The following is a 12,678-nucleotide window of genomic DNA, read 5'->3' as shown; positions in this document are numbered from 1 at the left end:
CCTGAGGGGGAAAGTTCACGTTGTTGTTGCTGAAACCAGTTGTGCTGGCAGATAAAATGATTGAACCTGTCCGTCGCGTGGCCGTGGTTGGAGCAGGTGTCTCAGGAGTGACAACTGCAGCTCATCTTCTGGCTGAGGGGGTAGATGTTACTGTTTTTGAAAGGGCTCCTATCGCAGGAGGCGTATGGTCAGTGATGACACAAATGGCAACGGTGCTTTTGTTGACCAAAACCTTAGGGTTTTTGATCCTCGCGTTCCCCATGAACCAGCCTACCCGTCCATGAAACCTTCAGTGGCAGAGTCAACCTTCCATGACCAGGCGAAAGATGATGATCCATATCTTCTGCACTCACCACCTGGGTATGGCATCACACATTCGTGACACTTGCATGCTGACTCTTGGCTTAGCCCTGCTTACGAAAGTCTGACCAACAACGTTGCCACAGAATTTCTCCAGCTCAGCCTCAACACTTGGAAGGCTGGGACGCAGGCTTTTGTGCGACATCATGTCCTGGCAGAGTATATCCAAGAAACAGCGGTGAAAACAGGCGTCCATGAGCAGACTCTCTACAACACCGAAGTCAGGCAGGTGTCGAAGGATGGCAATGTCTGGAGGATTCAAACGTCCACATGGGATCCGATCAAGAGGGAATCGGCCCTGAACCCTTGGGTACATCCATACAGATGAGAATTTCCGAGCTGATCCAGTGACTAGCTTTTCGATGCTGTTGTCGTTGCTTCCGGGCATTACCACGCTCCGCGAGTTCCTGATATACCTGGACTTGCAGAATGGAAGCGAGCATATCCGTCAAGAATCCAACATTCGAAGAGGTATCGAAATCCTGAAGGTTTCGACAATCAGGTAAGTCTGCTTGCAGCCGGATCTGGGTTATGCTGACACTTCATCAAGACCGTTCTCATCATCGGCGGCAGTGCTTCGTCTGGCGACATAGCGAAAGAGCTTGGCCCTGTGGCGAAGAAGACATGGCAATCAACAAGAGGTGGAAAGATGGATGTGCCTGAATCCTGGCTACCACCGAACTGCACACGGGTCACCCAGGTCGCTTCGTTTGGTGAGCTGAGCGACGGGTCCGATTCAACCACAATTCCAGGAAAGGTTGTGCTAGCCGACGATCAAGTACTCGAGAACATTGACCGAGTGATCATTGCAACTGGATATCATTTCACGCTTCCATTTTTCCCACCTGAGTACCACCAAGATCACACACCTCCAGCGAAAGCGGACGACAAGGTCTTGATCACGGACGGAACGATGCTGCACAATTTGCACAAGGACATTTTCTACATCCTGGACCCAACGCTAGCATTCACTGGTGTCCCTTTCTATACCGCCACATTTTCATTGTTCGAGTTCCAAGCGATTGCGATTGCTGCAGTGTTTTCCGGCCAAGCCGCAATTCCTTCACAGGCGGAGATGAGGGCAGAGTACGATCAGAAGGTCAAGGAGAAAGGACATGGGAAGCCTTTCCACACGCTGATTGGAGAAGACGTGCGGTATGCTGCAGAGCTCATGGAATGGGTTAACAAAGGTCGTGATCCATCAGAGAAGAAAGTGGATGGATATTCAAAAGAATGGATTGATTCTCGGGACAAATTCGTACTCAGCTATTGGAAGACGGGAAGTAAGGAGAATATTCCTCAAGATGGACAATAGATTCGCAATACTATGCCGAAATTTCTGCTACGCGTGCATTCCCATAAGGATTGAGGCGTGCCTCGGCTAGGTCAATGACGCCTGGTGGTCACCCCTAGTCGTGACCCTGTATATCGGCTGGGGTCCTGCTTGGTGGCTTTAACTTGCTTTCTCCGGCGTCCACCAACCGAGGAGATCCGAACATTATAGTTTGGTCTTCTGGCTGACCAGCGAGGCCGGACCAAAGCTCGACCGAAGCCTCCATGTGAGCCAACGGCTGTGGAAGCTGGAAACGCATAGTGTCCACGGTCAGCCACAGAGCCAAGGTGACGTCCAATCGTGATATCAGAGTTCATTCTATCGTAAAAGATTCTGATCCTTTGTTGTACTTTTGCGGTGCTTGAAGTTACAGCATGTCACCCATCATTACTGCCACTCGGAATACCGTCACCAATTTTGGCATTCCAATCTGATTACTCGCATGCGGTGGAGGAGCCTCCACGGTAGCTACATACTGTATTTCTGCGATCCGTCATGGGTGGACGCAATTGGCCAAAGGTATAGAGCTCATACTGGATCAACGTCGTGAACCGAGTTATACTATACAATTGAGCAGCTTCCTTTGCTTTTGCTCAGGAAGTATATAAACATCCTGCCCTCCAGTGTTTCGGTCTCGCTCATGTCAATCGATCATCAGTCTACTCAATCTTGCAGACATTATTAACCGGACGACATCATGGAGTACCCAATCCACACTGGCTACAACTTCACATCAACCATTCACAATGACATATACCCGCAAATCAACCCTACCAAATCCGATCTCTCTCAGCCAGGGAAGGTAGTCTTGATTACCGGCTCTGGTCGTGGAATTGGCGGTTCGACTGCACTTCGTTATGCCGAAGCTGGTGTCGCTGCTATCGTTCTCTGCGCACGAACAGCTTCGCAGATCGACGAGACTGAATCGCAGATCAAGCAGATTAATCCGGATGTTCGACTCTACAAACACGCTGTAGATGTTACGGACGAACAACAAGTTTTCGCAATGGCTGATGCAGTCCGTAAAGCTGAGGGCAGGCTCGATGTTCTCATAAACAACGCAGGTACCACCGACAAATGGGAAACTATCACAGAAGGGGATATCGAGGCATGGCTGAAGTGTTGGGACCTCCATATCAAAGGAACCTATTTGATGTTGAAGGCTTTCCTTCCCCTGCTTACGGAGACGGCAGAGAAGCAGAGCACTGTTGTCGACGTCCTCAACACGACGACGATTGCTGCCCATCTTAGCATGCCGGGAGGTTCCGCATACATGGGTTCCAAATTTGCTCTCATGAGGCTGTCGGAATTTGTTGCTTCGGAGTATGCAGACAAAGGGGTCAACTGCATGTCTCTGCATCCTGGAGGTGTGGATACTGGGATTGCAAAGGATCTTGGTCCAATGGTCCAAGCTGGTAAGTCATTGCGTGAAACCTCGTCTTGAGTAACGACTGATTTTGTGGTAGCAATGACTGATACTGCCGAACTCTGCGCTGGGTTCGCTGTCTGGCTGACTAAGGGTCAACGAACTTGGCTAAATGGGCGATATGTGGCTGCGACATGGGATGTTGACGAGCTGGAAGACAAGAAAGATGCGATTCTTGACGGAGATAAATTGAAGATGCGTATGGTCGTCTAGCCGTTAGGATTACCAGCTCCCACATTCATTGTTCAATACCCTCAGATGTCAGGCCAAGATGTCTCAATGCCTTCCCGGAGCAACGTTTTGTGAAATTCTTCAAAGTTCGCTTTCTCACTCTGCACATCGTGTGGATGAAGACCAGTATCCAGGCAGTGCGCCACCAACAGCCCGGCGGCTTCCCCAATGTTCCACTCGACTGGATGCAAGCGGTAGCAGCCATTCGTGATGTGCGTTGTGCCAATATTCTTGCAGCCTGCGAGGAGATTGCTTCGTTGCTGTGGGATCAACGCACCGAGGGGAATCTGGAACGGGCAACATGCCACATCGATGTAGCTATCTCCGCCTGTGGAAGGATGTAAATCGATCCGGTACATGCCTACCCCGATACTGTCGGGATACTGCACTGCTCCTCTGATGCCGCGGATCTCTAATGAAAGGTCTTGCTCCACAACTGTTGTGATCGCTTTGATGCGTCGACTCTCTCGGATGTACGGTGCCATCGCAAGTCCATGGTCAGTACCTGTAATATCTCCTCTGAGTCGCAAACCAGGGTAGCCTTTGAGTATGGTCGGAATGGTTGGACTCCCTTACAGCGCGCTACCAGGATCATCGACCACCGTCCGGTCTACTCGTCAGATCTGGGTCAAGCCGAACGATCTGAAGCTGTCGGGGCCACGATCTGTGGGAACGATAGCCTTTCATGGCAATCACCCGAAAACATCACACTGCTGGCTGAGGAACAGACATTGTTCGGAAACTTTTTGCGTCGAATAAGTTCATGGGTATGCCGATTTCCGTGAAGAGCTTTTCCACAGCCACTGAACAGCAGATCTAGTTTGAACCGTTCGATCTTACACGCACATTTTCGACCCAAGTTCCACACCTAGCCGTTAGAAACGCAGGTTTGTTGAACGCCATCCTTGCGTTGTCGTCCTACCATGCCTCCCTCCAGGAGAAGCTGAGTACTACCCACCAATCCGACCAACGTACAGCATTGCAATACTACTACCAGACACTATATTATGTTCAAAAGGCCATGCAGTACCCATCTTACCGCAATAGCCTGGAGTTGATGGCGACTACCATAATCATATCGACTTACGAAATGCTTCAAGGCTCTTCGAATGACTGGCAACGACATCTGCAAGGTGTCTTTTGGATCCTTCGATCTCGACAGATTGAAGTCGAGGTATCAAGCCTCGAGAGCACAACTTGGTGAGCGTGGCTGCAGCAAGATATTTGGGCAGCGCTTCGCGAGAAGCGCAGAACATATAGCACGTGGCAGCCGAGAAAGGCGTGCTCGGATCTCAGCAGCCACGAGCTCGCTGCTCGTTCTCTGTGGATTTTGGCGCAAGTCGTCAATTTTTGTGCTCATGATTCCGTCAATCAATCAGAGGCCCGCCTTCGAGAACGACTTGCATGGGCAGATCAACTTCAGCGCATGCTCCAAGAATGGCGATCGTGCCTGACAGTCGAGTTCTCTCCACTGCCTTCGATGAGTCGGGACAAACCAAAAGCCTTTGAAGCTCACCTCATACTCCCTCAAATCTATGGTATTTCTGCATGACAACGTTGCAAGTACACCAGTCGCGCTAACGTTCACCATAGCTTTGGCGATGCAGGTCCACCATGTGTCGGAGATTCTCCTCCATGCCAATAGACCATGCATAGGAGGGTTTGACGCTTTCCTTAAACGTCAGGCATTGATTGATCCAAGATAGTGTTGACAAAGTTTGCGGCATCGGTCTCACACACACAGAAGATGCGCCGAGCATACTGGTATCCCAATGTGTATTCATAGGTGAGTGAAGCAGATTCCGTGTCGATAATGACTCGCTGCTGATCTATCCTACAGCTGGGCTGTTCATACGAGATTCTGAACAAAGACGATGTGTCTTGGAGTTACTCGACTCATGTTGGAGACGATGCAATTGGCCCTTCATTTCTCTTTCGGCCGAGTTGGAAATGATATGGGAGAGTCCTGATAACTTGTGGGTCAACGGACAGGAGTTGTGACAGTCGAGAGAATACGGTAGAGGTTAGCTTGTCATTGAAGAAGTCTTAGCATCATAAGGTTAGGATTCGACACTTTCCAAAGCCTGACGATCGCCCTTTTGCCTAGTGAGCCTAGAGTTTTCGTTCATTAGTGCAATCCCAGTCTCATCGGGCCATAAACCGAGAGTCCCCGACGCCAGTGTGCCAAGAAATCTTTGAGGCATCCTACTTAAATTTCGCGATCATCTCAAGGCTTGTAAGACACAAACGACAACCGACAGTCCCCGTCGTGACAACCACTAAATCTACTAGTAATCTGCTTTTCTTCCCCGCAGAAATGTGGTGCGACTCCAGCCTTTCGCGTGCCACAGACACCCTTCTCTGGGGGTAATGCAAGTGTGGCAAGCCATGTTTCTTCACCTATATATGAATGGCTCACGCCTCCCATATTTGTCCTGCGTGCCACAACATCGTTCTGAGGTACTGTGCCTGAGTGCGAGCTGCGAGGCCAGACAACTTGTATCGACTGCTTCACAACAACAACAATGACAATCTACAGCGTCCTACGACGTATTGTCCGAAACGATGCAATTCGCGTTGATCCTCCCGAAGTTTACAACTGGCGAGTTCTGGCGCTTACGGCCTCGGTACGTGTATTGTTGCATGCATTGGCAGTGTCTTGAGTTCAACCCATCCTACATCAATAATAGTATCTACGTACTGGTACTGACCTCCGGATCACAGGCGTGTTTTGCAGGCACGATGTTCGGAATGGACGCAGGAATCATTGGAGGGGTTTCTCGCAATGCCTGGCTTCAAAAGATACTAGTACTTTACTGTCTGCCATTTGGTTGAGGACAGCCATCACCGGAAACAAAGCGGACTTCAAGATGTTAGCGAATTCGGACTTGACAACCTTCCCGCAAGCGCCGCCGCCAATCTGTCCGGGAACCTCGTCACTACTATGCAAGCAGGTGCGATTGCCGGAGCTTTGGTGTCCAGTCCGTTGGCAGAAAAAAAGGGAAGAAAGCCAGCGCTACTTGCGGTCGCTATTGCTGGCATCGTAGGCGGTCTCATGCAGGGTTTGTCTTTCGGACATCTGTCTGTGTTTTACATTGGCCGGTGAGTACTAGTGTCCTGTGGTTGTTTGACATGACCATTGAAGATTGATATCATGATCATAGCTTCATCGAGGGCCTCGGCCTTGGTGCGGGCACTATGCTGGCCCCAACGTATGTCTCAGAGATCTCACCTCGAGCCATTCGGGGCTTTCTGGTTGGGTTCTTCCAGCTCCTCCTGGACACAGGTGGGATGGTCGCTTACTTTGTCAATTATGGATCGCTGCTGCACTTCCAGGTACAGTAAGTATCATTGGCAGTCTGTGTAGACCCAGAGATTGGTCGCTAACGATGTTCATGTGACAGGGGAAAGCCACCTGGATGGTACCGCTGATGTTGCAATCACTTGCTCCAGCTTTGTTGCTCATCACCATGCTCATGTGCCCAGAGTCGCCACGCTGGCTTGCATCTCGAGATCATTGGGACAAAGCAACTAGTGTATTATCTGATGTGCGACGCCTTCCACCCCAGCATACGTATGTCCAGCAAGAGTTGCTCGAACTCCGAGTGCAACTGGAGAACGAAAATCGTATCAGGGGCGATACGGGGTTCTGGGCATTGCAAAAAGAGTGCTGGACACAGCCAGGCAACCGCAAACGCGCACTATTGACAATCCTCATCCTTGTCTTCAATCAGTGGTCAGGTGTAAGTCTCTATCTATCCTGACTCGGACCGTCTTCGGCTCAATCACCTCCAAGCAACTTCCAGCTGACATTTTCTCAGACTGGGGCAATCAACTACTATGCGCGAACCATCTTCCAAAGTCTGGGATTGTCTAAGACTACTACTGCTCTCTTCGCGCAAGGAGTCTACGGTATCGTGAAAACCGTTGCTGCGCTAATATTCGCCTTCTTCCTTGCCGACAGCTTAGGCCGTCGAATCTCCTTCATGTGGAGTGGTGCTGTACAAGCATTCTGCATGCTCTTCATCGGATTTGCAAGTGTTCTTACATTTTCCATTCCAGTCTGTGCTAACAGATACAGTATGTTCGATACGGACCTCATGTCAGCGTGAACCAAAGTCCACCACCAGCTGGTATTGCTGCTCTGGCCATGATCTACATCTTTGCAGCAGCGTTCAACTCAGGCTGGGGCCCTGTAGCCTGGGTTTACGTGTCAGAGATTCCCAGCAACCGACTCCGGGCGTACAATGTTGCACTGGCGTCTTTCACGCACTGGGTCAACAATCTTGCTGTATCTAAGGCCACACCCGGTGATGCTTCTGTCGACCCCGTACAAAACGTACTTCATTTTTGGGGCAATCAATGTGGTTATGGCGGTCGCAGGATACTGAATCCCAGAAACGAAAGGAGTACGTCCTCACAAAACTAATTTTGCCCGTAATCTCTATTCTGACTGAATCCAGATCTCTCTTGAGCGGATGGACGAATTGTTTGGCGTTGTCGACATGTCAAACATTGAAGACGTCGGCATCGCAGCACAGCAAGATAGGAAAGCAGAAGAGACGCTGGAAATGCAAAACGTGCGGACGACCAAGGCTTGATGGTCATTGTCAGGTAGAAATTTGGTCTGAGTTTATGTGTTTGGCAGGCTGGTGATCCGTCCTCAGCACTAGTACTAGTATCTCCATAGACGAGCTCCAGTCAAGTGAGTACATAAGTACTAGATATGGGATGAGATACTTTCACAGCATGACCATAAGCTCGAAGCTGGCGAGTTCGAGACGACGGGGCGCTTGGAAAATTCACGAACAGCCATACCGTGCTACCAGTACTATGTATTTGAATGTGCGTGGCAGCCATTACTCTGGAGTGCAAGTAATGTCCTAGTACAGTAGTTAACAAAGCCTAGAAACGTTGCCGCGCTGACCCCTCAAAGTCTGGGACAACCTTTCGACAACGACAATACTAGTATTAGTACTGCAGTAATGTACTACTGTAGTCTCTTGATGAGACTCGTTAGGTCAGTGTAGTACGGAGGTGTACACCGAATACTCTGACCGCGCTAGAGGGAACGACGATAGATTTTTGCAGGCTCCAGGGACTCAGTGTCCGTCGTCGCCTAAAGTAAATACCAGAGCAAAATCACCTAGAAGTTATACTTAAGGACATTATGATAGAGTACTATGTACTAATTTCTAGTTCAGGGCCGTTATTGCGGTAACTCCCTCTAAGTCCTTAGGGATTTTATACTATCTAAACGGACCTATACTTAGGTGTACCCAAGCGATAGAGGGCAATGAGAGTCAGCAATGTCAAGTCGCAAACAGAAGGCTGCTAGAGCAGCGCGAACACCCTTAGGCGTGTTGTGCTCCCGTCTTGTCATTGCCGGGTGGGTGATAGGGCTGACGATTTACTCCGAATACTAGTACCACTACATAGGTATGTAGTACCAGTATGTACTTTCATCTCAATCTCACCGATTACGTACCATACTGAGAGTAATGATGCGTTGAGAGAGTAAATTTTGCCAAGTGGTGGTCGGAAATTCTCCCATCCTTACAATCAGTTACAATCAGTGATGAATGTTCGAAATGACCAAGACTTCACACCCGTTTAGTAAAGTACTGGATAGGTACTAGTATGTATTACTACTTGTATTTAGTACTAGTAATGTACTATGTACCTTTCCGCCGCCAAGCCGTACAGCATTCATGAGTTAATACTAATATGAGATTCAACATTCTTGACTTTTTTCACTTCTTTCTTTTTCTCTTCAGGTGCATTGAAACTGTTCGAGCAAGGTAAGCAGCTATACTCCGACACAGGTCTGGAGGAGTTGGCGCGACTCTGAGGCGCTTCGAAACGGTTCGGCTAGCTCTCAATCACCTCCAGTGCGGTTCTGAACCGGCTCTGAATGGGTCAGTTTCACTTCAGTTTGACCTCAATATGAGTCTTGTCCAGGTCCATAAGTGGCACTAGTACTGATGAATACAGGCTGGACCAGACTCAGCACGTTCTCATGAAACTCATTTTCGAGTAATCATTTTTGAGAGGCAGGTGCGTCGAAGTGAAAAAAGGCAGGCTCGACCGTGGGTGGAATGGGCGAAACACAGCATGGAAATCTCCAACACAGGTAAGGTTAGTTGAGAAGCACAGACCCCGCTGGGACAGCAGCCGGGTACGTGATTCGAGCGCCGGATGTCGAAAATGTGGAGGATGTTTGAGCCGCTCAAGGGCAAATGGTCAGAGCACGTGACCCAGACCGAGAAGTGCTATGGTTGCCTCGACGACCCAGTCAAACCAGATCCAGACCCGTACCAGGCCAATTCAACCGTCTGAGCACCATCAGACCAGCATTAAATCGCTGGCCTGAGAGATTATATACTGTACTACAGTACAGTACCTCTTGCCTGCACCTTTGCAGTTGAGTCGAACCCGAATAAATACGAGATAAATAGTACATTAATTCGAAATTATATGTAAATTAGACCGGAACCTTCTAAGATCTATTTTCGAGACGTATCATCGATTCAAGGCAACGACATTTCTTTCATAAGGATCGAAGACGGATTGATCTAGATCTTGTGTCTCTTTTGTGCGTACTACTTAGTATCGAAAGACTTTCCATGCGCCGATGACCCCGAATGCCCTAAGTATTATCTGGACATTTCCATCCGCTGCAGCTGCGAGGTGTTATGGTAAGAACAAGTCAGAGACTCGCCAAAGGGTATTGTGCAATGAGAAGAGCTTGGGACGCAGTAGAGCGCCCCAGCGTGCATTGACGCGAAACCCAGTTGCTACCAAGATCCCATGTGCTGCAAACAGGAAGGTCGAAAGCAGTCGTTGCGCATAAAACATCGGAACTGACCAAAGAACAAGCAGAACGAATCCTCGGGTTATCGCTGTCGACTTCCACAAATTGACTCCTTTCATCATGGTTTCCAGCAGGTCTGGTCTTGCAACTGGGCCACGTTGACGATACCATGTTGCCCAATGCGGATAGAACCACCACTTGATCAGAAGCCCGTCGTGATACAAAAATAATCCAAGCATCGACCCTGCCCATAGCAACAATTGGTACCGGAGTTTCCACCAAATCAAGCTTGATGAGAAGTTGAAGCACTGGAGGCCTAACAACACAACACTCAACATGTGGATGTTGAAGAGTACAACGCACGCCAGGGGCAAGCGAGGTTCGCAGCCGATGCGACGTGCGACACTTTCCAGAAAGGCGTTGTAGTCAACGAGGGTGTGGAGGTTAGGACTCAACGAGTAGTACTCGCGCTCGGCTTCTTCGTCGTCTCGTGCCCGAGTCGCGTAGTCAATAGGAAGGGTCCTCTTGCCACACAACAGCAACGCAATGTATCTGCTCAACATCTCGGCCATCACTGGAATGCCTCCTTGATGAGGTCTTGCAAAGCCCACGAAAAATAGGCAGTGGCTCAACTTTTCTGGAAAGCAATGCAGGAACCATAAACGTGGGTTGGACGACAAGCTGGTGTTGTCAAGCAGATGGATCCAGGGGGACTTTGCGCGGAAACCAGTGCAAAGCACAACCGCATCGAATTGGCGCTGTTTCGTTGTGCCATCCGACATCTGAAATTGGCACCATCGTCCTTTGGCGGAAATTGTCGGGCACACCACAGCTTCAATCTTCTTCTCATGCAATGCTTCACACATACGTTGGTTTTTCGTCACATAAGTGGCTTGATCGTTGCGGAAGAAAGCATATTTGCAAGTGTCCAAGCACATACGTGCGAGCGTACCATTAAGCACGGGTGTATGCCAGAGGATTCCGCGGAAGAAGCCGTAGGCGTACACGTTCTGTGCAGCACTCATTCGATTTGTTGTCGCAGCCTCAAGGAAGCCGTTGGCAGGAAAGTCGGCCTTCTTGTTCTTCAAGATCTGCTGCATCTCGCTTTTGTCGTTGAGGTAACGAGGTCCGACACAGATTGGGCGACGAAGCCAAACAGTGACATTAGGCGACAAGTCACCCAGCTCTGCTGCAATGTCGGCACCACTTTCACCACCACCAACGACCAACACTTTGAGATTTTGCTCCTCCACCTCTTTCTTGAACGCATCGTTGTACTCAGAAGAATGTATCACTCGCGGTCCGTCGAAACCAACCAGCCCTGGTGGTATCGGATTGGGTAGCTGGTTTGCACCGGTGGCAACGATAAGAGCATCCGCCTTCACGCTTTGTTCTGTCCCGCTCATTCGCCTGATTCGCAACAACCACAAGCCATCGTCAGTCAAGGTTGCGTCGCAGACTTCGGAGTGATATCTGATGTGATTCTCAAGCCCGAAATGTCGCGAATAATCTTGCAGGTAATGTAGGTATTCGTCGGCTGTCGAATATCGTAGCATGGTCGGATCAGGGAAATCAGAAAAGGCCATCGCCCAATTGGTGAGGTGAAGATTTAGGTATGCAGCGGCAGTGGCAAAGACTCCTCCTAATTCTCCAGATCGCTCGAGCAGTGTTGCCTCATGTCCTTGCTCGATCATCTCTTTCAGGACCACCAGACCGCAAGGACCGGCTCCCACAACTACGACATTTTTCATGGCAGATGGCAGACTACTGGTACAATTGTACCTATAGATGTGAAATGCACCTAGGTCTTAATATGGCCAAGAAGGTTGAAGAAAATGTCACGGCCTGTTGCCGTCACATCCAAGTCTTCAGCAGTGGTCCGCTACGCACAGGGCCAAGGCATGAGATCCCGAACAGCTGACCTGGTTCACTCACTTGACGAGACTTCGGCTTAATGATCTCGACTTAAAATATGTACCTGCGGAGGTCCTGGCCAGCCTCTCTGATGGCCAGGGTTTGTTAATCCTTCCAGATCTCGGGCAAGAGAACTTTTGTGTTGATGCTGAACCCTTTCGATGACGCCTGGACCTCTCCAAGTATCCGCTCGGAGCCACCCGTGTTATCGTAAGGATAACGGGCTGCAGTATCCAATTCGGTGATTCCAAGTTGTTTTACGGCATCCAGCAGATCCGAGACGTTGGCTAGACTTGTGAATGTAGGTATTGCAAATGAGCCAAAAGTTGCGGTTCCGAAGAAAAGGGTTGGACAGTGTCATGCCATGACGGATACTGTAAGCAACGTAGAATGCTTCCGGTAAGTAATTGATCAAGTCATGGTGATCAAAGCTGGGAACCAGATCTTCTGTTATCAAAATTCGTGTGTTACGAACCTCCGTTCGGAAGCCCTGCATAAGCCCGTAAGACTGTCATCTAGTGCTGGACCTCCCGACCCGTGTTACCCACCTGAGAGGGTGCGCTGAAGGAGAACGCTACGATGCGACACTCCGAAACCCTA

General features: G+C 49.6%; 5 protein-coding genes across 5 annotated transcripts; 3 read left to right on the top strand and 2 right to left on the bottom strand.

Moving 5' to 3' along the window:
• Window positions 1-56: 56 nt before the first annotated feature.
• EDD37DRAFT_607231 (FAD dependent oxidoreductase) lies at window positions 57-1,675 on the top strand (the record flags this gene model as incomplete). The annotated part of the gene is made up of 5 exons (XM_062814960.1): window positions 57-187; window positions 238-360; window positions 409-670; window positions 716-862; window positions 911-1,675. The coding sequence occupies 5 exons, from the start codon at window positions 57-59 to the stop codon at window positions 1,673-1,675; spliced, it is 1,428 nt and encodes a 475-aa protein (XP_062671526.1).
• Window positions 1,676-2,390: 715 nt separating this feature from the next.
• EDD37DRAFT_664012 (putative oxidoreductase ucpA) lies at window positions 2,391-3,718 on the top strand (the record flags this gene model as incomplete). The annotated part of the gene is made up of 2 exons (XM_062819207.1): window positions 2,391-3,108; window positions 3,160-3,718. 2 exons carry the CDS (start codon window positions 2,391-2,393, stop codon window positions 3,330-3,332), a joined length of 891 nt encoding a protein of 296 aa, XP_062671525.1. The 3' UTR covers window positions 3,333-3,718.
• EDD37DRAFT_625201 (FAD dependent oxidoreductase-domain-containing protein) lies at window positions 3,073-3,718 on the bottom strand. Its single transcript, XM_062816219.1, has 2 exons — window positions 3,160-3,718; window positions 3,073-3,108 (listed from the first exon to the last, which is right to left on the bottom strand). Exon 1 carries the CDS (start codon window positions 3,707-3,709, stop codon window positions 3,374-3,376), a length of 336 nt encoding a protein of 111 aa, XP_062671524.1. The 5' UTR covers window positions 3,710-3,718; the 3' UTR covers window positions 3,073-3,108; window positions 3,160-3,373.
• A 1,880-nt stretch (window positions 3,719-5,598) lies between these two features.
• On the top strand, window positions 5,599-8,173 carry EDD37DRAFT_692677 (MFS transporter). Its single transcript, XM_062820047.1, has 10 exons — window positions 5,599-5,977; window positions 6,075-6,125; window positions 6,160-6,452; window positions 6,515-6,636; window positions 6,687-6,691; window positions 6,755-7,093; window positions 7,172-7,411; window positions 7,432-7,689; window positions 7,734-7,787; window positions 7,814-8,173. The coding sequence occupies exons 1-10, from the start codon at window positions 5,876-5,878 to the stop codon at window positions 7,949-7,951; spliced, it is 1,602 nt and encodes a 533-aa protein (XP_062671523.1). The 5' UTR covers window positions 5,599-5,875; the 3' UTR covers window positions 7,952-8,173.
• Window positions 8,174-9,936: 1,763 nt separating this feature from the next.
• On the bottom strand, window positions 9,937-11,915 carry EDD37DRAFT_575586 (uncharacterized protein; the record flags this gene model as incomplete). The annotated part of the gene is made up of 1 exon (XM_062814392.1): window positions 9,937-11,915. The coding sequence occupies one exon, from the start codon at window positions 11,913-11,915 to the stop codon at window positions 10,044-10,046; it is 1,872 nt and encodes a 623-aa protein (XP_062671522.1). The 3' UTR covers window positions 9,937-10,043.
• Window positions 11,916-12,678: the final 763 nt, after the last annotated feature.

The sequence above is a fragment of the Exophiala viscosa genome (genome assembly GCF_022695815.1).
Source record: "Exophiala viscosa unplaced genomic scaffold EDD37scaffold_3, whole genome shotgun sequence".
Taxonomy (NCBI): domain Eukaryota; kingdom Fungi; phylum Ascomycota; class Eurotiomycetes; order Chaetothyriales; family Herpotrichiellaceae; genus Exophiala; species Exophiala viscosa.
This window is presented reverse-complemented; position numbering and strand designations above follow the sequence as displayed.

Coding starts and splice junctions, on each gene's coding strand:
- EDD37DRAFT_625201 (XM_062816219.1), bottom strand. CDS start 3,709: ATGTACCGGATCGATTTACATCCTTCCACAGGCGGAGATAGCTACATC.
- EDD37DRAFT_692677 (XM_062820047.1), top strand. CDS start 5,876: ATGACAATCTACAGCGTCCTACGACGTATTGTCCGAAACGATGCAATT. Junction 5,978..6,074: donor TTCTGGCGCTTACGGCCTCG/GTACGTGTATTG, acceptor TCCGGATCACAG/GCGTGTTTTGCAGGCACGAT. Junction 6,126..6,159: donor ACGCAGGAATCATTGGAGGG/GTTTCTCGCAAT, acceptor AAAAGATACTAG/TACTTTACTGTCTGCCATTT.